At 53.4% G+C, this 22,487-nt stretch overlaps 1 protein-coding gene across 2 annotated transcripts; it reads right to left on the bottom strand.

Moving 5' to 3' along the window:
- Positions 1-1,114: 1,114 nt before the first annotated feature.
- LOXL4 (lysyl oxidase like 4) lies at positions 1,115-21,503 on the bottom strand. 2 transcript variants are annotated; one of them, XM_032134880.2, is made up of 15 exons: positions 21,441-21,503; positions 16,073-16,384; positions 15,363-15,541; positions 14,252-14,457; positions 12,723-12,761; positions 12,341-12,560; positions 11,392-11,575; positions 11,060-11,214; positions 10,190-10,357; positions 8,990-9,152; positions 6,990-7,233; positions 5,792-5,907; positions 5,003-5,139; positions 4,502-4,613; positions 1,115-2,412 (listed from the first exon to the last, which is right to left on the bottom strand). In XM_032134880.2, the coding sequence occupies exons 2-15, from the start codon at positions 16,350-16,352 to the stop codon at positions 2,342-2,344; spliced, it is 2,274 nt and encodes a 757-aa protein (XP_031990771.1). In that variant the 5' UTR covers positions 16,353-16,384; positions 21,441-21,503; the 3' UTR covers positions 1,115-2,341. The 2 variants fall into 2 exon arrangements, with proteins under 2 accessions (XP_031990771.1, XP_031990765.1); XM_032134874.2 differs by lacking the exon at positions 21,441-21,503 and having other exon boundaries at positions 2,236-2,412; positions 16,073-17,150.
- Between the last annotated feature and the right edge of the window lie 984 nt (positions 21,504-22,487).

Below are 22,487 nucleotides of genomic sequence, written 5' to 3'. Positions count from 1 at the left end.
TCTCAGGATTACCTGGAATTTAGTAGAAAAGTACATTTCCCATGAGTTATGATATGCTCTTCATAGAGTGAAAGTCTTTGTAGAATAAAGGTAAGTTAGGCTTCTGAAGAGTAAGCTGACATTCTTAGCACCTTCGTTTCTCTGAGGCTAAAGTATGCTGAGGTGAAAGTCTTGACATTTTTGGTTCTACCTGGAATTTGGTGGTTGGTATTCTGTTAACATTCCTCATCTTGTTATAAGTCATGCCAGCCACCAGTCTTCCCATGTCCTTCCCTTTCAGCTCAGAGTTGTAACAGCACAACCCTTGTATGGCCTTTTCCAAGAATTAGAACTGGCTGCACCTATCAAACGTGTGATGTGGGCAGCAAGGCTTAGACCAGAGCTGGTGGCTGGCTGCCTGGCCTCCTTTTTTGGTCCCTCTTAGAAACTGGATCCAGCAAGCAGCTGTGGGTAACCTCCCTGCTTGAATCTAGTCATCAGTCACCACATGCTCCCCTGCTAGCTGCACATTCTTTCACAGACCATTAGCTGCATGTGTGAGCATAATGTTGTTACTGTTTGGGGGATGTTTGCTGGATCCAACAGGAAATCAGTCCTTCCCTTGTTTACCTCAACTGCCATGCCAAAATATAATGCTCCCTCTGCCTAATGAAAGAGACGAGGGAGTTGAGGAGAGGGAAGTTTGGGGATAAGGAAGAAAGCACTTCTTTGTATTCACAGAGGGTTCCCCAGAACATGTCCCTTTTTACTCCCTAAGGAGGGGGTAGCTCTTGTGATGTGGTGGCTCTTGTGATGTGGTGGGGGTAGTGCTGCTATAAATCTCCTCCATCTGCTACCATTTATTTTGGCTTCACAGCCTTGATTATAAAAGTTTACAATCCTCAGACTTTACCTTCTTGCCCCTATCCTTCACCGCTTAACCTTTCTAACCCGTGTTTCAGCTCTAAGCCTGGGGAGGCTGACTGGGAAGCAGACTTACGTCTGATTGGAGAAATGTAGATGGGCAGTCATGAGAAGCATGTGTGCCCTGTGTATCCCAGGCCCTGGCTCTGTGGGAGGGAAGAGGGTAGGTCTGCGGTTCTGGGGCGTGTATGTAATCACAGCTGGTCTGGTCTTTGTAGCAGTCCATAATGAGCAACCTTTATTGGCATTAGGGTGTCTGTCCCGTAAGGATCATCACTTAAGTGTGTCTCAGTGGAGAAAAGATCAAGAATCATGTCAAGAAGACCATGGGGTTTTATTCTACTTGAGCAAGAGCAAATCACAGCCCCATTAAGCAGGAATGGTAGCCTTTCCCAGGTTCCATCCTTAACTAAACTGACTGTTCCCCCTTCTGATTTCTCCGTGGTCTTCTGTCTCTTGCTCTGCCAGACTTGTTTTCATATCTCTGTAGAGATGAGTGGCTTGTTTGATGTTCTTTCCATGGCAAAAATTTATTCAATGCAAAGTTCACTTCAGACACTTGGTTGAGACTTGAAGTTTAGACCAATCCTGAGATCCGTGGTGATCCTGAGAGAGATCAGACTGCCTGCCAGGTAAATGGTCCATATGATTTCCTTGGCAGAGGCCCCGACGGGCTGGGGTCCATGTTACCTCAGCAGTCTTTTTGCTTGGCCTACTCTTGCTGCTCTGTAGGAAGGCCCTATCTGGCCATTTCTGTGAAACTTGCCCCTTCTCAAGCACTCAGTAACTGTTGGTGTTGGCCCATCAGGCAATAAGGGGATGCCCGAGGTCTTTGCTTCCAAGGATAATAGAAACACCCATGTGTGTGGTAGGATAAAGGTAAGGACACTAAAGAACAGAGTGTGAAAGGTGAGTTCTAAATAACAACAGATGAAGAAAGGATTGGATCCACCAGCTTCTCTGCTAGTTGTGATTTTGATACAAGTTGTGTTGCTTTGAGCTCCTAGCAGAGAGCTAACACTACCTGCTGTGTATTTTGGTCCTCTGTCCTATACTCCTCCAAGACATTTGCAAAGCACCACTTAGATGGGGGACTGGGCCATAGTCCATCCCTAAGAAACTGAGAGCTCCTGAACCGGATCTCTGTGGCAAGATTCAGGGATGACTGGGTTTCCTTATAGAAGAGGAGCTCGGCTGAGCAAAGCCTGGAGGCCATATTCCATAGGCCACAGGCCCTTAGGGGCAGGCCCAGAGCCATCCTGAGGGAGCAGTACCATCTGGATTGGTGATCTTGCCATCAAAAGGCTTCCTGAGCAGGTTCTTGGTGCCCTTTGGCACTGGCCCTTTTCCTCTGAGTTGTGACTCTGTGAAGGGCATGGCTCCAATAAGCTGAGGTATCTGGTGTATCGGCAGCAGCTAGGAGTGTGCAGTGACAGCTTCAGATGAGGTTGTTCCTGAGACGCTGTTCCTGCTCCAGGGAGAGTTCTGCATTGGCTGGGTATGAATTCCCTGTGGGCCAAAGGAAAACAGGTAAGTAGCCAACCTTAACCACAGTCTCATCCCTTCCCTGACAACTTACGTAGATCCACTCTGCCCAGCTGATGCTTTATATCAAGTCAGTCATGGCATGGGCACAGACAGCAGTCATTCTATAGAAATAAGCCTGGGACAGGTGTGTGGTTTCAGGAACATCAGGAAGAACAGGCTATTGATTGGAAAGAGTTGTGCTAGTTATTCTCCGTTGTCCCCCTCCCCAGGTTCATTCTCTGCCCATTTTTTCCTCTGTGCCCTAGGAAGCTGACACCTAGCGATTACATCACTCTGGCTCCTTTGTCCTCTTTTTTTTGTTGTTTGAGTTGGGTCAATGGAAAGCAACAGCAGAAGGTCAGAGGGTGGAAGGAGAGAGGCCGGATATTCCTTCCCCTACTTTTGCCCTGTGGTTCTGGCTGTGATCGTATATGACTCCTGTTCCACTAGGTTCACCCTCTTTCACAACTCTGGCTTGCACCTGGCTGCAAAACAGCCCTTGCCCCTCTTCAAGCCTAAAGCAGATAACGGTTTTCTACTTTCTTTATGCTTGATGTCTCAACACTCCTTGTTTTCTTATAAGTAGTCCTTTAATTAAATAACCTCAGACTCTCACCCAAGTGTGCCTTCTGTTTTCCGCACACTTCTGTTTAGCCCTGTTGGATCCTAAACACTGGCAAGAGGACCTGCAGGACTGCATTATTTTTCTTGCCCTTGTCACTGCCTGGGAACTCTTGCAGCCTGATTCCAGCATTGTGGAGGATCTGCTGTCTCTGTGTGCATAGCCTTGGATTCCAGTTCCTGGTTCTTCTCAATATCCCTGTTTCATTTAAGTGGCAGCACAATCTACTCAGCCACACAAATTCTAAACTTTAGACTGTTCTTCCTCTTCTCATTTTCGTCCATCTGTTGGCACAGTTATTTTTTGAAAACCTAAATGATCTTTTGCCTCCTTGACTGAAACTTGTCAATAGTTCCCAGAAGCCCACAGGATAAAATCCATTATCTTAGAACTATCACAACCCTCCCTGCAAAAAGCTCTAGTACTTAATAGGTTTGAAGTATACAGCCCCATTTTACAAAACAGAAAACTCAGGTCGTGATTTCCTCACTGTCCTCCAGCTAGAAAGTGGTGGGATTGGATTCGGGTGACGCCTTCCGAAGGCCGGTCCTGTGCTCTTTCTCTACTCCTCCCATCTTTGACTTTGGCCCCTCTTTCAAACCTCAGATCAAATGCTACTTCTGTGAAGCTTGTGCTAGCCCCCAATGGGTTGCTTTCTGTCTGTGCTTGCTCAGCATTCAGTCCACACAGTAGTAGTACTGGGGCTATTTGCATGTGTGCATACCCTATCTGACACTTATATTCCCAGTGTCTGGGGCACAGCGTTCAACACAACAGTGGGCCTTAGTAAATGTTTGTTGACTGAATGAACAACTCTGCCCCATCCCACCACACATATGCAAGTATGAGTGTAAATGCATATCCCATAGCAAATACAGGCATTTTTAACCCTTAGAGATAGAGGGAGTCTTTACTGACAGAACAGCCCCTCTTCTCTGCCCCCACTGGATCATGATGCTTCCTTTGACTGATGCCACCAATCCTGTAAGTGGCCCTGTTTTCCATGGTCCCCTTCTTGCAAGCAGTGATCACAGCTGGAGACAGCAACACAGAGCAAGAGGACTTCTACTTTTGCCTGTGAGGACCCTAACCCTAACTTCTGTATGAAAGAGAAAGGAAAAATAATGGACTTGAAAAGAAAATCCTGACATGGCTTGAGGTGACAGGAAAGATTCTAGGACAGATTGGATACTGAGTTTATAATCAAACAGCCTTAAGTGCAAACAGGGATGTGGAAGATGTAGTTATTGGGTGAAGCCGATGGTCTGACCAGTTATAGAAGTCTGCCTTGTAAGATGTCAAAGGGAATGCATCTCTGTTCCATCCATAGCCTTTTACACACCACACACATACAAGTCACACACTGGAGTGTGGGAGCAGAGGGTACATTTACAGTCTTCCAGCTCCCTGAGCCTATAGATGGCTGATTCCGCAGTGGCTCGGAGTTACCTGTGTGGCAGTTGTGCAGCCAGACCCGGTGCCCATCATACTTGCAGCGGCACTGCAGCATATTGTTGGAGAAATCTGACTCTGCCACTTCGTAGTGGGGGTTCACAATCACCTGGAGTGAAAGAGGGGACAACTGAAAATGGGTGATTTGGTTTCTGAATGAGTTGATTGTGGCTGTGACAATCCTTACATGTGTTTCTATTTGCTTCATTAATTCTTAGAATTACCCAGGAGGTAGGTACTGATGTTCCCATTTTACAGATAGGGACTGAGAAGTCCCAACTGAGAAACTGATTTATCCAGTGTTCACTGAATCAGGACTCAAAACACAGGTTCATTGGATCCAGCTTGAGTGTTACTTCCCTAACAGGACAGCTCCTTTAAGTGACAGGCCTGTCGGAAACCCTATATGGGAAATTCTTCCCTTCATTTGCCCTCAGGGAAAGTTGTGGAACATCTGGAGGAAATCAGGCTCTGTGGGGAATCCCCCAGCCGCCTTACCTGGAAGATATAGTTTCCGGGACCCACATCTGTGATATCCACCCATTGGCAATCAATGTCATGCCGGTAGGTGTCCCAGCAGCCTACAGTCACTCCCTGCTCTCCAAAGTTGGCACATGCGTAGCGCCGCTGCAGTCCTGTAAGGAAAGGGACAGACAGTTTTTGAGGCAGGACGAAGCACTCTGCTAGGTCTTTTATTTCCTTTACCAGTTCAGTGTCATCATGCCCAGTTCACAGATTAAGGACTGTCAGAGCTAGAATCCTGCTGTGAATCCAGCACCATAGCAAACCACATTTGTGACAAAGATATGATTTGTTTGACTGCTCCAGTGCAAATCCCTGTTGAACTAGGAACTGTGGTTGGAAGATTCCAACCCTCCTGTGCTAATTTATTTGTGCATCCGCCTATCCATCCTTCCAAACCTCTAAAGATCCAGTGTTTACCATGCAGTTCCTAAGGGTTAGGGACTGCAGGTATGCAGATAGGAAGCAGACAATGCTTGCCCTCAGAGAGCTCAGCAGAGATAGGACAGGTCTGCAACTCTTCTCCAAGATAGAAAGTGCTGAGTGTTTTAAAAGAAGAACAATGTGTGTGGGGAATTCAGAGGAAGTAAAAACCTCCTGCGTAAGATTTCAAAAGGTAAGAAATTGCCTTGAATGCTAACTTTTCAAACCAGGATCTCCAGGTGCCTTGGGCTGCTGAACAGGGCAAAGAGAAGCCTGATCCCAAAGGGGCTGAAGAACATAACAAGAGGAGATGCTGATAGGTGCTGACAGGAAACCACATACCTGTGGGGCAGTTTGTGTCCTCCAGACAGAAGCTGGCCTTGTGCCCCTCAGCCACCTTGGAGCCATTGAGAGTGAGGAGGTCGTAGTGGGTGAAGACCTCAATGCTGTGGTAATGCCTGCAGAAGGGGTAGAGCTGTCAGTGCGGCAGCAACAGGACAGGGTCCTCTCTGGAGGGGCTGGTAGGGAAGACAGGCACCAGACCCCATCATGACCCGAGAGGAAAGTTATAGTAGGCAGTGCCCTTCTCCCTCCCAAACCCGAGATTAGTGTGACATACAGCCTCCTTTGCTGGCACCCCTGCCAGGCAGCAAGTACAGCTGCCCCCACCACCTAGGGTCTCAACCCAGGCAAGAGGTAGAAGCCCTGCCCTGATCGCCTCCAGGAGGCTGGTGTCTGACAGCAAGGCCTGAACTGGGGGGAGAGGTGGGACACCGGGTCTGTGAGCAGCCTAGGAGCTGACCTGCTGGGAAGAGGGTCCCTGTCAGCCTGGGACCAAATTGCTACCATTGTTTCCAATTCAGTTATAATGACAGCCCTGTTCATGCTACAGGGAAAGGTGCTTATTATCTCAGGCGAGACCAAGTCCCAAAGTCATTGCCCATTCCTCTCCACTTTCTCCACCCGTGGCTGTGTTCTGAAGAAGAAAAACAAATTCTGCCTTTGTCACAGGCATTGTCTCTCCCTCTCTGGTCTGGAAGCTCCTGATAGGAAAGAATGTTCATTGTCACTTTTTTAGTGCCAGTCTGTTCATGCTGTTCTTTGAGGGCGTTGCCTTACTGCTGAAGGAATCAGCGAGCTTTTCCTGCAGAGCCAGCACCCTGGATGGGATGTCTATTTTGGGCCTCCAGGTTCCTGGGAGTCCCCACTTTACCTAGCTTCTGAAGACAAGGCCTATGATCCAACATAGGAAAAGTGTCAAATACCATTCTAACAGAACAACTCTGCTGGCGGTGACACCTCTATGGGATGTTGCTGTGGGAAACAGACCCCACGGGCACCATTGACATAGTGAAGGCGAGAGTGATGGAGGGGCAGGTGGATGCCGCTGTCCTCACTGCCTCCTGCAGGCAAGGCCAGCAAGGAGAGTGCACACCCCTCCCAGGAAAACTTGCCTGTGGCCAGGGAAGGGCCAAACTGCTCCCTGGACCCTGCTTTTTGTTTCTAACCCTCTAGTGCCAATGCATGGGCAGGCTCTAACCTGTGGCACTGGTGCCAAACCCAGCTATCGCGTCCAGTCTTTGGACGAAAGTCAGTCCGGCCCAGGTTGTAGATCTGTGTGGAGAAGCGCAATAGGCGCCGGTATCCGTAGGGCCAGTCCATGTGATCCGCAGACTTGGAGAGGCAGTTCTCCTCGTGGGCACAATACAGCTGGCTGAGCGGGCGGTCCTCCAAGTAGGCCGTCTCCTGCACTAGCTGGGCATTCATCACCAGGTCTGGTGCACCTGGGGTGGCAGAGGGCATGGCAGTGACTCAAAGGGTGGAAAGGCAGCCAGTCTTAGTCTCCAGCACAGAGGGCAAGCTTGCCCCCAGATTAAACCGTCCGAGAGGACCCCACAAAAGAAGGGCAGTTTTAAGAGTCAGGAGATGGTGAGTTCTAATAACATTTAAAGGAAGTCTATCACCTTAACCTGGGAGGCAGCTACAGTGTCATGGTTAAGCTTGCTGGTTTTGGAGCCAGGCCACCTGGGTTCATTCTTGGCTTACTTTCTGACTGTATAATTCACTAGTTCTATAACTGCTTAACCATTTTGTCTCTCATTTTCATCATCTGTAAGATGAAGATAATGGTGATATTAATGTGATGACACCTGTAACATGTCTGGCCTAAGTAAACATGCAGTTGAAGTAAGCTAGTATTTATTTTGTAAAATGCTTTTAAGCCTGTAAAGTGCCTTTATGTAGCTTAGTTCATATAATCCTCTCAAAAAGCTCTGCTGATACCTAACCTGGATACTTTGCCTGTACTGTCACTAAAAATCACTATCACTAAAGTAGTCCTGGGCAGAAGTGAGGCCCTGCCACACCACTGACCACAGCGTGCATGCCACCTGGGCAGGCCAGCTGCAGCTTGCCCCAGGCTGGAGCCATCTGCATCTGGCAGTTGGCCATGGGGGGTCCTGTGGTATATATTGGAGAGAGCCAGGAAGTGCCCACTGACAAACCTAGAGTTTCTTAGGGAAAGAAGGCGAGCTATCAGAATGAGAAGAGAGAGTAAAGGCAAGAAAGCAATGTGAAAAACCAGGTTACAGAGACTGCAGATTGGCTGGCTGTGCCAAGTTGTCGTGAAGGATCAAATGTGTTCAAGAAGAGAGCTGCCACTGTAGGCAGTGGAGCAGGGAGGGGTTCGAGGTTCCCAGGAAGGGGAGTCAAGTGGGGAGCAGGCTCCCCACGTGCTGGGAGGCCTTGGTGATGGGGAGGTCCACTCTGATGCCCCATCCCTGCAGGGGAGGGTCTGATGGATGGGCCCAGTGTTCTCCCCAGGGTGCCCTGGACAGAGAGGAAGCCAGGAGCTCACTGACAAAGGTTAAGGATGTCTTGGTGTCAAAATTTGACCAAGAAGAAGGTCAAGTGGCCACTTGGGTTGATGCTATCTGTAGCCTTTGGACTGGATATAGTCCATCTTGGCACTCACCTGGTTGGGAGATGTCAGAGATGCTGCGGCCCTAAGAATCTGGGTTTGTGGGGCAGAGCAGTGCCACAGATGGCCTTGTCCCAAAGCCTTTTGGGTAAATCCCATAGCTCAGGAAGAGAACACACAGCTGGGCTTTGGCCCCGGGTGTGCTCATATTTGTATGTCCTCTACGAAGCTTTCAAACTGCTTTTCTGACTACAAACCACAGTAAGAAATATATTTTATGCTGTAACCCAGTACACATGTTGTTCCAAGGAAAAACTGCCCTTGCTGCTTTCTGTCCTGTTTCATTGTTTGTAACTGTTGGTCATACCCAAAGTTGAAAACCGCCGTTCCGTGTCCTTGTGCTTTCTCATGTTCTCAGTGTGCTTTCTCACAATAACTCCGTGAGGGGGCAGGGTATGGATCCTGATGGGTGATTTGGCCACATAGCTGGGAAATGGCAGAGCTGGTACTTTCATTCCCCCATGCTGCTGGCCATAGACCTGGGACCAGCATGCAGGGCCCTCCCTGATGGGGAGCACAGGCCTACCTGTCCCCAGCCCTGTGAGCCCTCCGTCACTCACTGTCCATGCAGGAGACTCCCGCCAGGAAGCGCCCACCACCGTGGGAGCAGTGCACCGGCCCGTGCCTCTGGCACTGCTGCAGAGCCAGCTCTGTGCCTGAGCAGCGCACCCCACTCATCACCACCTCTTGGGTCCTCGGCGTCCCCGACCAGTACCAGGTTTCCTAAGAAAACAGCCAGCGTCACCCAGTCAGCGTGCCTTTGGAGTCCTCCTGACTCCCATCTGAGGTGCGGCCTCAGTCATACCACCCCCACCAGGTTGTGTGCAGCTGGGGCCCGAAAATCTTTAGTGATGAGAACCCATATTCCCTGGGGCAGTCCATGACACATTTGGACCCTTCTGATGTTAGAAATCCCCTCCACATACAGAGGTAAAAATCCACCCACCGTGGCTTCCACTATTGGCCCTACACCCCTCCCTCCCCCAGATGGCAGAGGAGGGTCCTGTTCCCCGCCCCTCTGCCCGGGGGCTGTGCTTCCATTTCCCCAGCTGCTCCTCAGGCGTCCCAGATCATCAGTTGTGCTCAGGGTTGCCCAGTCCGCACTGTGCGGCAGCCAGTGTGGGTGCAGGTGCAGAGGTTTCTCTGTTGCAGTCATGCCTAAGTCCTCTTGATTTTATTTTTTGATGTATTTTAGATCTATCCACTTATTTCCCCTGGACCGCCTGGTCCAGTCCAGCCTCATTTCTCACCTGGGCTACTACGATAGCCTCCTGAGTGTGTTTCCTTGCATTCATGTTAGTCTCCACCAACATTTTCCAAACAGCAAAGGAAGAAATCTTTTAAACATGTGGATTGCAAGCTTTGAGTGATCTTGCCCCTGCCTCCTCTGCCCTCATGCTTGACAGCACTCTCCAGAGAGAGCCACACTACAACCCCGGGCCCTCATTTCCTCAGCCAAATCAAGCTTTCTCTGGCCACAGGGCTTTTGCATAAGCTGTTCATTCCTCCTCCACCTTGTCTGACTAACTTCTATTCATCTTTCCTGCAGACGCAAATGTGTCCCTCATTGACCATTTCATCAGGACTATGTCTTCTTGTTTACCACACTGTTCCCAACACTCAGCATCATGTCAGCTCATAGTTTCACTCAGTAATGAATTGCCAAATAGGTAAAGAGGCAGCAGCTTTAGCACAGGAAGTTTTGGGCCTCAGTCCAGGAGGGTGAGAGGTCATATGGAAGAAACAACAGAGGGACCTACCTTGTAGGCATGGATGGCAAAACCCAGGCCGAGCTGTCGGCAGGCCACCATGGCTTCGGTGAGCCCCCAGTTTTCACTGCACACACTCCCCCAGCGTGGGACCCCATTCACCTCCACCTGCACCTCCAACAGCCCCTCCTCAGGGATGCGCCCACCAGCCAAGCGCACCTGCAATGGTGAGGGGTGTGTGAGGAGTGGGGTAGCCTTGCAGGGAAGAGCTCAGGGCTGCAAGCCTGGAGGGCTGTCCAAGCCAGCTCACTGTGTTGCCCTAGACAAGACAGTCCCCTTCTCTGCCTTGGTCTCCTTCTCTGTACGGTGAGGACAGTGTAGCAGGTAGTCTCTAATGTCCCTGCCTGCTAGAGAAATCTGACTCAAAGTGCCTGGACCAGGGGCTCCTCCTGCTCTGGCACTTGCCCTCCACCATTAACGACAACTGGCAATTTGCAAAGGGCGTTCGTGTCCCTCGCCTCATTCACAGTGACCCCCTGAGAGCGTGAACCCCGTTTTATAGCGGCACCAGCGACTTGCTCACAGTCCATGTTAGCACTGACACTTTGCCCTGAGCATCCCACACAGACTCCCTCGTGCCGACAGCCCTGTGGCCCTCTTTCCCAGGCACCTTCTTTCTCAGCTTCACAGGGGACCTGAGATGGGTGTGGGAGAGCACATCTATCTGCAGAGCCCCTGTGACCTCTGACATTTCGGAGGGGCTGCAGCCAGGTCGGCTCTAAGGGAAGGCAGACTGGTGCCCAAAGCAGAAGCGCTAGCTGCTTCTCCTGGACCTCTCCCCTCTAGCTCGATGTGGTGTCCTGGGGGCTCCCCAGGGTTTCCCGGCCCCCAGCCTGAGGCCATGCTCAGACCCAAACTCACCTGATTCTGAAAGCCCATGTTAGGGACATTGCACCTGACAGCAGCATCATTCTCATGTTGGCAACCATTCTGGGACCCTTCCAGGGCAGGGCAGTCGCTGAGGGTCTGCTCATATCCCCTGCAGCGTACCTCACTCAGGTGGATGGGCCCTAGCCCTAGATGGGAAGAGAGGAGCTGTGTGCGAGGCTCCATCTCCGTAACCCCACACTTGTGGCTTCCCCTTCACAGAGGGGGAGAACTTTCTGTTCCGGCCCTGTCACCCCAGGGTCTTCAAGACATGGACCAGTGGCATATCCAGGCCTTCTAACCCCTCCCCAGGCCGCCTCACTCACCTTGGCCCAGCCGGGCCCCAAAGAGGGCCTCCCGAGCAGAGCCAAAGCCCAGCTGACGACACACGACACTGGCAGAGACGAGGTTCCACCTGTGGTCACAGACCGTGCCCCACTGGCGGTTCACGAGCACTTCCACCCGGCCCTCGCCCACCTGGGCCCCGGAGCGCAGGCGCACCCTCGGCTCCTGCTGGGAGAAACCTGCTTCAGGGACGGCTGAGGAGGAGGCACCAGCAGGGGCTGAGCCCCCACAGCAGGATCCCCAGCGGGGCTCCTTCAAGCTCCATGGTGGTGGCCAGAGCCAAGGATGGGGAGTTCCAGTCCTGCTTCTGACTTCCCATAGCTGTCACCCTGAATAAGCTGTTTTTCTTGATCTCCATTTCTTCAATGACCAACCACCCCCACAGCCTCATCAAGGATGCCGTCTCAAGTGTGGCGCTAAGGCATCTGTACCACCTCACAAGGCCATCTCAGTGTGACGCTGAGGCATCTGTACCACCTCACAGCGTCTGTACCACCTCACAAGGCCATCTCAGTGTGACGCTGAGGCATCTGTACCACCTCACGGCGTCTGTACCACCTCACAAGGCCATCTCAGTTTGGCACTGAGGCGTCTGTACCACCTCACACGCACTTGCTCATCTCCTCTTTATAACAAAGGGGCAGGCTCAGGATCAGTACTGGCACTCAGTGGGATGTAGTTAGGATTTAATTACTGTTTTTACGGTCACCTTCTATTCAAGGCAGGTGATGTCAGCTTTCCATTTATGGTAGGGCTATAAATGATCCCTTTTAAATACATTCCAAGGTTCTACAGTTCTGTGATTCACTCTCCTCCTCCCAGTCTGGTTCCTCTCTCCTGCGTGTCCTGGACCTCCCTGCACCCCCCACCAGGCAGGGTCCCGCCCGTGCCTCCAAGCTGTGGTGTGGGTGCAGGACCCCCAGGGCTCACCTCTGCCCGGGATCCTTTGCGTTGTGGCTTTGTCTTCGGTGGGCGGAAGCGAGGCCCTGCCACACAGCTGACCACAGCGTGCATGCCACCTGGGCAGGCTGGCCGCAGCTTGCCCCGGGCTGGAGCCACCTGCACCTGGCAGTTGGCCATGTGGGGCTCTGTCCCCAGGCAGGTGACCTGGTGGATCCAGAAGGAGTTCTTATTCGTCAGGCTCTTCAGCCTAGAGGACAAGGGAGACTGAGGGTGGAGGAAGGGCTGAGGGAAGAGCTTTAGGACTAAGGGAGGCCAAGGTAGAAAGGAGGGAAGGGGAGGGTAGGGGATGGGATAGAGGTCCTTCATGCCACACCCCTTTGCCTCCTCCCTCTAGGGTGCTGCTCCTCACCTAGACTTAGGGTCCCTCATCTTCAGATCCCAGACTTTCCTGTTATGGGAGAAAACAGATAGGAGGTGGAAGGGGTGTGGAAGTCCCACCTCTGCCACCTGGTTCCTCATAGTTGTCCTTAAGTTTGCACAGGACTTTACATTTTGTAAACTTATTCACAAATCTTATTTCAATGCCGAGCTTCACAGCAGCCCTGATAGGGTGGCCACCTCACAAATAACAATTTTACAAGGAAGGCAAGCAAGGTCCCTCAGCCAGTCCTAGAGTGGGGACAGGCGGATCAGCCTTGCCCTCTCGCAAGTCCAGAGGAAGGGGAGCATTTAGGGAGGGCCCAAGAGAAGGGGCCCTCTAGGGACAGGTGGGAGGTGAAGGCCTTGCTGCTGGGGGCGGCCCACCCAGAGACAACCAGGCTACCATCAGGCCTGCCCTCCTCATGGGTGGCAGGCGAGTCAGCGAGACCCAGTTGTGCAATTACCAGGCAAGGGGAGTCAGGCTGCATCCCAGGATCACCAAGGATGGAGCCAGGGGCTGACCACCACCCCTGTTTCCTCAGGACCGGGTTCCTCTAAGTCAGAGACACAAGGACACTGCAACAAGGGCCTTCTAACCCTTTAGGGAAGCAGGATGAAACTGATTGGGGTTGCAGATGACTCAGACGTACTACGGGAGATTTCTCCCTTGATGGGAAACACACAAGTCCTCCCTGACACGGATCTGGCAGAACCATGACTGTGGCTGTCGTTAATTGTTGATGCAATCAGCTGTGACAGTTCCGCCTTGTTTCTGACAGAATATTTTTATGTCTCCTCTCTCCAGGTGCCCCACCCCACGCCTCGCTTACACGCAACCCAGTCACAGCCTGGCTTGGATCAGAGCTGAGGAAGTTCAGGAGGGAAGAGTTGGGATATTCGCAGTGGAATTGAGGATGGAGGCCCAGAGGCCCTCCCCAAAGCCCTAACACCAGTCACTGGCTGAACTGAGGCCAGAACAGTTTGTCTAAACTCTACATGTGGGTGTCACTGAAAGTATCTGCAGGAAAGTCTAGTGTTTTAACCAAGGACACGCGGTTTTATGTTCAACTGTTTTCACCAGGGGGGCGTTCTGTACCTAGTCAATTCTGTTGACATAATTTGAGAGTGCAGTGTTTATTTTCTGACTTTCTAGGTATTTCCCAGGATCCTGAAGGTCCTCCTCATTCACTTTCCTGTTTATTATTCTGAGACACCCATGAAGCAAGAAATCCGGGCACATTCCTCAGTAGGGCCTGTTTTCTCTCCCCCAGTCCCAACACCTGCTGGATGTCCTGCCACAGACAACACCACTGCCACTCAGTCCTCACTGAACTCTGCGAGGTCCCACATGCCACACACATCACAAACTCACCTGCGTGCACGCTTACTTGCCCTTCACATGAGTCCACACTCAGGCTCATGCACACACCCTACATCGCACGCATGCACATGAACACACACTCAGTCCCTGCCCCATAACCCTGCCTCCCGTGGGGCCTACACCAGCCGCCCTCCTACCTGTAGTAGTGGCTGTCGACAGGCACCTCGCTGGGGAAGCCCAGCATCCCACACACCACCCTGCTGTTGTTCATGGTCCAGCCCTGGTCACACACCTGCCGCCAGTGGCCCTCATACTTCACCTCCACGGCTCCCTCGGTCACTGGGCTATGCTGCTTGGCACTGGCAAGGATGGGCTTGAGCCGCACCTCCTCCAGCCGCCGGCCCTGCGGGGTGCACAGTCACCTGTGGGCCTCGGGACTCCTGCTCCTCCAGTGGAGCCTGCTGCAGATCTTCACGCAGAAAGGCTGGGGCTTCGAGCTTTTAGAGACCATCCCACCCAGCCCCGTCATTGAACAGGCCAGGAAACTGCGGCCCAGAGAAGGGGAGGCATTATCAAAGGCCACAGAGTAAGTGCAAGGCAGAACCTCAGCTTGTCTAAGCCCTTTCCCTCAGTTCCTCGAATTTGTCAAACTGGAGAGAACTAGGCAGGTCTGGCCTCCACTGGGATCAGGATGGGAGTCCTTGGAGTTTGGGAGGCTTTTGCTGGGCATGGAAGGGCCTTCTCCGTGCCACCCTGAGAGAGCTGAGATGGGCATAGACCAGCTGCTGACCACAGCAGGATCCTATGGCCCACAAGACCCCTTAACCCTAGCCCTCGGATGACTTAGACCAGTACAGAGTCCCCATCACAACACGCTGCATTCAGTGGCCATGGCCAGCTGTCCTGAGGCTGGAGCCTGCCTGGCAGCAGAGCCCTGCCCTGCCCGCTCCTGTTGTTTAGCTTGGGCTGTTTTTAGCTCAGGGTTGTTCGTGCTGGGAAGAGGCAGCAATTGTGGCCAGGCCTCGTGGATGAGGGAGCCCCTTACCCCACTGCTGTCTCCCTTATGGGAACAGCTTCTGTGATTCCCAGTGAGGTCAGCTCTGGTCCTCTGGCCTGCCTTGCCTCAGGCTGGGGCCCTCTATTTATGCACCTGCTGCAGGGCACACTCAGGAGTCGGGGCCCCGGGGATGACGCTCAGTGCAAACTGCACCCTTTCCCCTCGCTTATCCTCTAGGCCCATCTTCTGGGAGGCTCTCTGTCCTCTGACCCAGCCCTTGGCTCAGATCAGAGCCTGAACAGCCTCCTCACCTGGGGCCCAAGGGCATTGGAGACAGTTTCAGAAAGGTAGCCACGATGGCGCCGGGGGTGGCATATCACCCCTACGTCTTCTGAGTGACTGCAGTCACTGACACCCCAGCCATTAGACCCGCACTGGTCCAGGGAGCTCTCTGTGCCCACACAGCGCACATTGTCCAGCCAGATGGGTCCTGTGGAGTGGGGGTGATGCTCAAAGATGGCACAGAGAGGCAGGTCCCAGGCTCTGCCTCCTGCATAGGACCCCACACTTACCAAGTCACCTCTTCCAAACCCTGGGAGAAGGTGGCAGGGAGGAGGAAGGTTGGGTCTCCTAGGGAATTAGTATTTATAACCCTGCCTGCTACCTCCGTTGGGCACTGGCTCTTAGATAATCTGTTTTTGGAAAATGCCAGATAGCTCTAGGAATCAGACCTACCTGTTTGCCCATTTTTTCATTCAACATTCTCTAAGCACCCACTGTGTGCCAATTGCTATGTTCAAGGAACTTAGAGTTTAGTGGTGGTGACGGCGGTGCCCTCATTACAAGGGAGAATGGGAGGGTGGGAGCAGGGGCCATGTGCAGCTGAGGCACTCAGGAAATGCCTTGTGGAGGAGGTCACGTGAGCAGGGTATTAAAGGATGGGTGGGTGTCAGTGAGCCCAGCCCGAGAGAAGACTGTTACCATTTCCTTGCCATCCCGCTAGGTGGCACCAGTCACTCACCCTCCCCTTGGCCATACTTGGCACTGTGGGCCCAGGTCAAGGCAGCTTCGAAGCCCAGCTGGCGGCAAGCCACTGTGGCCTCCTGGATAGCAAAGTTGTCGTCACACACGGTGCCCCATTGGCCCTGGTGCAGCACCTCCAGGCGGCCCTCCTCTGGCTTGCTCTCTGGGCCCACCAGCCGGAGCTTAGTGGTGCCCAGTGACTGTGGCCTGCTGGGAGGGGGCTGGCCTAGCATCAGCAGCAGGAACAGAGAGAGGGTGGCTGGTGGGGACCATGCCATGGTGACTTCAAGGACAGCTGAGGCCAAGATACCTGAGGAATGAGTAAACATAACAGTGGTCACCACCTCTACCCAGATCTCAGACCTCTGCAGCAATTTGGCAGCTCCTGGCAAGACAAAGGAAAGAAAACCCCCTCCAATGTGTGTGTGTGTGTGTCTGTGTGTGTGTGTGTGCGCGTGCACATAGTGGCATTAATTGAGTCTGGGCCAGGATAGCTGACTCGGTTCAAATCCACCACATTCGCCATGACCTTGAGGAAGTTTAAGTTTAACCTCACTGAGTCTCAGTCTCCTCATCTGTAAAATGGGGATAGTAATCTCCATCTCACAGTGTTGTTGAGTGTTAAATAAAACACCATATGGAAAGTGCTTAGCAAAGTCCTAGCATTGGTGAGTACACAATAGACAGCAGCTCTTACACACCTAAAGTCTTATGTGCAGGCAGACGAGGTGGTCCACCATTTGAGTCATGGGGGTGCCCCCAGGGTGCCCTCAGGTCAAGACTATCTACCCCAGGGACACTGCCACCACCTTCTGATGTTCCTAGCACCCTAATCAAATATGTGAAATGCCACCTTCACCTAGAAGGCACAGGGAAGGCTGGAGCAGAAAGGGCTATTAGATGGGCATCAAGGACTCTACCACTCATTGGCTGCGTGGCTTGGGCAAGTCTTTTCAACTCTCTAGGTCCTGACTCTTTCTTTTTTCTTTTTTTTTTTTGAGACAGAGTCTCACTCTATCGCCCAGGCTGGAGTGCAGTGGTGCAATCTCAGCTCACTGCAACCTCCACCTCCCAGGTTTAAGCAATTCTCTGCCTCATCCTCCTGGGTAGCTGGGATTTCAGGCGCCCACCACCACGCCCAGCTAATTTTTTTGTATCTGTAGTAGAGATGGGGTTTCACCATGCTGGTCTTGAACTCCTGACCTCATGATCCACCCGGCTTGGCCTCCCAAAGTGCTGGGATTACAGGCGTGAGCCACCGTGCCCGGCCCTGACTCTTTATTTCTAAAGTGAGGAGATGGAACCACGTATCATCTGATCCCTCCTGCAGCTTGGATTGTCTGTGATAGCCTCACATCCATCTAGGTGTATGATTCATACAGATTCAATACACATTTTTGGAATACTTGCTTCAGGCCAGGTGCTGGGACACAGAAATGAAGACATCAAACACCCTCTCTACCTTCATGAAGCTCAAGCAAGAAGAATTAGGGAAGCCTTCCAAAGAAGGGACACTTAATCTGAGCCTTATTGGGCGAATAAGATTCTCCTGGGCGAGAAAAGGGGCATTCGAGGTAGAGAGAAGAGGATTAGGAAAGAGGGAAAGAGGTGAGTTTGTGCAAGTGCAGGAAGTGCCCTTCTCTTACCCCCAGATTACAGTGTGGGGGCTTGGAGGGGAAAGAGATGGAGGGACAAGCTGGGGCCAATGATCAAGGGCCTTGTGTACTACACAGAGGGTTTGCCTTCATCCTGTAGGAAGCGAGGGGCCAGGGGAGGGTTTCAGGCGGTAAACAGAGGGGGCCCGTTTCCAGGAGGCTGTAATCAGATGTTCTTTGGGTCCTTAGAGAGGGGATGAGGCTGGGGGCAGGCCCTCTCCCCCTCACACAGCAGCCTTGATCCCGGGACCAGCAGGTGGAGAAGGGCATAGAGGAGAGAGTCTCAGCTGGTTAGAGCTGTCAGAGACCTCTGGAGCCACCAAAGCTGAGCTCCTCCACCCCAAGGCTCTGCTGCCGATGGGAGCTGAGGCCAACCTGGAACAGGGGATGGAGAAGATGGGCTAAGAAAGCTCGTTCTGATGAGACCTGCCTCTTCCACGGCCATGGCTCCTCTTGGGGATTCATGCAGCTCATCCGCTTGAGTGGGGAGGCTCTCACAGGCCCCTGCCACTCTCACTTCCATGGATGGAATCTGCCCCACTCCCTCTCAATGGCCTTGGCCAGCAGGGCTGGGTGGAGTGGGCTCCTAAAAGTGCACTAGACAAGTTCTGGGAATGAAGCTCCGTGGGAGTGGGGATGTGTTGTGTCCCCAGTTCCCAAAATAGTGTCAGGTGTGTAGGTGGCACTCATTCATATCTGTAGTTGCATGGATGGGAGGTGGCAGCACAGTGCTTGAGAGCACAGGCTGGGCGGTCAGACTGCTGGGGTTCAAATCCTGCCTCCACCCGTTCATTTTGAAGTGATCTTGGGCCAGCGATTTAGTTTCTCCCTGCCTCAGTGCCTCCCTCTGTAAAGTGGGGATAATAATAGCAACTGCCTCATAGGATTTTTGTAAAGATTAAGTGAAGAAACATTAAACCCTTAGAAGAGCAAGCCTTCAGTAACAATGAACTATTACTATTATTATTATTATTATTTTTGAGACAGATTTTTGCTCTTGTCACACAGGCTGGAGTGCAATGGCACAAACTCGCCTCACTGCAACCTCCACCTCCCAGGTTCAAGTGATTATCTTGCCTCAGCCTCCCAAGTAGCTGGGATTACAGGCATGCGCCAACATGCCCAGCTAATTTATCTGTATTTTTAGTAGAGACAGGGTTTCACTAAGTCGGTTCTTGAACTCCTGACCTCAGGTGATCCACCCTCCTTGGCCTCCCAAAGTGACGGGATTACCGGCGTGAGCCACGACACCGGCCAAAAATGAACTATTATTAACAGCTACTGTGACAGCGATGATAGAACCGTTGGTCTAGATTGGTCCCACCTCCTCTCTGTACAAAGAAGGAAATGGAGGCCACGTCTGATCTCAACTGCAAGTCCTTGGTACTCCTCTTTGCAGCATTCTCTAGATTTGCCCCTCTTCCCTCCACCCACACTAGAGAGCCTAGATGCTCCCCTCTCCACTCCCTGAGGCTGTGCAGGGGCTGCCTTCCCATTCTCACCTCTGCAGCTCTCCCCCTCTGACCCCTCCCACGCTTCCTTTCCAGACTGAAACACTGTCTTCTGCATGTCACTCAGAGGCTTGTGGGGGCTCCCAGCTGGCTGTCCCATGAGCAGAGTGCTCTCCATTTTTCCCATTCCCTCCTCTGTGCTCCCTGGAGGAGGAGGTAGACAGCCAGGGACTGAGCCAAACCACTCCCCAGATGGCAAGAAAGGATGGGACGGATCCGCCTCAGGTCCCTCAGGTGTTAGGATCCAGTGGTCACATGGGTCAGGGCTGAGTGACAACCACGCCTTCTCTACCACCCCCAGGAGTCGGGATGCTTCTATCTCTGCTGCCAAATTGTGTCTGGAGTTAAATGTTTTCCTTTCTCTGAGTCTCAGCTGAAAAACCTGTAAAATGAGGGGGTGGCACTAGAGAGCCCCCCTATCTGACATGCTCTGATGGGGCCCAGGGTAGGCTGGGCAGGTCTGCTGTTTGGCTGGTGGCTGAAGTCTCTGACACACTGAGGAGGTCTTGTTACAGGCTGTGGACAGTCCCAGGCCAGCAGCTCCTTCCTCTCCAAGGGACCAACCTGAGGGCACAGGAGGGCTTCTGCTGTAGGACCCTGGGGTCTGGGCCAGGGAAGCTCCCTTCCATGTACGCTGCTGGAAGGTGGGGGGACGGCAGCAGGAACCAAGAGTCAGATGCAGGGAGAGCCCCTCTTATATAGGCCCCCCAGAGCTTTCGCTCACGCCAGACTATAGCCTTCATCTCCCAGCCTACAAGCCTTTGCTCTCACTGTTCCTTTCCCTCTATCTAAGATTGTTAAACTCCTACATATCCCACAAGGCCAGCTCAAATGCCACCCCCTCCATTAAGCCCTCCCACAAAGCCTTCCACAAAGCACATTGTGTGTTTGCTTCCTGACCCCACAACCAGACTCCACCTGTCTGTTCCCCTAGCACTGAGTACAGAGGACCAAGCTGCGCATCCTCCCTCAGAAAAGGAAGCGGCCTCGAAAGTGGCGGTTACTTTCCCAAATAAAGGAGAAGGGGACAGAGAAGAGAAGGAAGGTGGAAGGGAAAGAGGAGGGGAGGGAACTGAGGATAATAATCATACATTTTAAAATACAGATTAAATACTTATCTCCATTTTACAGACGAGAAGGTAAGGTCCAGGGAAGTCAAGTAACTTGCCCAGCCAGGATTCAAACCCAGGCAGCCTGGCTAGACGCTGGACTCTCAAAACCACCAAGAATCGATGTTGGAAGAGGGGGAAGAGGAAAGGAAGGCAGGGAGCTGACTGAAATTCCACTCTGTTCTGGTGGATTTATGACCCAGGCCGTGGTGTGAGGGCACACTGGGCAGGGTGCTCTTCGCTGAATGCCGAGTGACAGATCCAAGATCTTGCCAGCTTGAGGCACAGAGGCACCTGCTCCAGGTGTGCCAGGAGATGCTGGGACCTGGCCTGACCTAGCGCAGGTGGGGAGGGCTGAAGACAGCAAATGCCCGAGAGTATTCGAGAGAGCATGGGGGAGAGAGCATGGGCGGTGCTGTCCTGAGGGCGCAGCAACTTTACCATCGCTCATACTTTGCCGTTCGGCAGCTCTTCTCAGCAGCCTCCTCTCAGCCCTGTGGCCTCCCCGGGGTTACTGACTCTGTGGAGCTGAAGCAGTGCCAACAAATGGTCTCTGAGCTGTACCTGTCCAGGCTAGGAAAGAGGGGACTTGAAGTCTTCTGCCCCCTTCCCTTCGGTGTTTCCGTCACATGCCGACCCCCCAACATAATCAGCTCCGGTCTGGAGAGTTGGAGAGCCCAGATCAGCCCTGGCTCTTTGTCCCCCAAGTCGTAAGTGTGACATCTGAACCCGCCTTGCCCCTTCCCTGTCTCCTCCCTGGAAGAAGGCAGAGCAATGGTTACACACGGCGTGTACACAAACAAGACACGCAGGCACCCCTGAGGCCTGGGCGCACCACTCAGGGCGGGCCTTGGGCCAAGCTCCCCAGCGTGCTCACTTGTCCAATTGGAAGCAGGTTGGTGACCGACTGGAGGGCCGGGCTGAGGGTGCATGGGACCCCCCCATTCCCCCTAGGCCCAGTCTCCGGGAACCCTCGGAGGCCTGCAGACCCACAGAGAGACAGTAGGACAGATGGGACAGCAAGAGGCAGACCAAGAGGCAGACGCGAGGCCAGGGGCCAGGGCCCAGGGCCGGGCCAGGAGGGGGCTCACCAGCTGGAGCGCGGACGGTCCGGGGCTGGGCGGGCGCCGCGGCGGAGCAGCGCTAACGGGCTCCCTCCCGGGCGCCCTGGGGCCTTTTTATCCGCCTGCCGCCCGCGGCCCCCCAGCCCCGAGCTGGCCGCGGAGGAGGCCCCGCAGGCCCCGCCCCGGGCGGGCCTGGAGTCCGCGGGCGCCGCGCCCGGCCTTCCGCGCGGCGCCCCCCGTCGGGACACGGGCCAGGTGGCGTGGGCGCCCAGCCGCAGCCGGCGGGGCCGGGAAGTCCCGGGGGCGGGAGCCGCAGGGGCGGGGGGAGCGGAGCTCCCGGGAAAGGGCGGCGCGGGGCCCGCGGCTGTTTTGCAGGGAGGGCCGCAGCGGCCTCGGGAGTCCCTCTCCCAGGCGCAGTTTCCTCTTTTGCCGAACGAGGTAATGACGCCTACCTAGAGTCCCAGTCTGGCAGTTCTGGTGGGTGCCAGGGCCCCCAGCACAGCGCCCTTCGCACGGGAGCGCCCGGCTGTCACAGGGGCCGAATCCCACGAGCTCGGTCACTTAGGACAATGTGGACGCCCTTTCGGGGAGGCCAGAGCTCAGTTCAGAGAGGTCGAGGTGGCGCGGTGCAGGGGTGCTCTCCTGCAGGAACAGGCGAGTCACCCAAAGTTTAATGAATACCGCCCCCCCCCCGCCCCCGCCCTCCGTGTGAAACTCTGCGCTGCCCATTGTGCAGCTGGGAACACTGAGCCCCAGGCGCCATAACTTGCTCCTCCAGGCAATACACAGTGAATGGGAGAACCCCTTCACAGAGCTGAATGATGCAGTCCTGGCCCTTGTCAGACTCACGGGAGGAGGGTGTTAGTGCAGGGAGCAGGGACTGTGGAATTAAAGAAATGTGGACATTGGCTGACAGAGAGGAGTCCCATCAGCTGAACTGAGCACTTAGGTGCCTGAACCCCAGTCCAAGCCCCCAGTTTCTTTCCCCGAGACCTGGTCCTGCCCTCAGCCTCAGTGGCCCCATCTGTAAAATGGGCAGAGGGTTCCAGCCTCCCGGTTTCCTCCCTAGGCCCA

Source organism: Hylobates moloch, unplaced genomic scaffold, assembly GCF_009828535.3.
Source record: "Hylobates moloch isolate HMO894 unplaced genomic scaffold, HMol_V3 SCAFFOLD_3, whole genome shotgun sequence".
In the NCBI taxonomy this organism is placed as follows: Eukaryota; Metazoa; Chordata; class Mammalia; order Primates; family Hylobatidae; genus Hylobates; species Hylobates moloch.
Note: the sequence above shows the minus strand (reverse complement) of the source record. Positions and strands in the feature narration are given on the sequence as shown.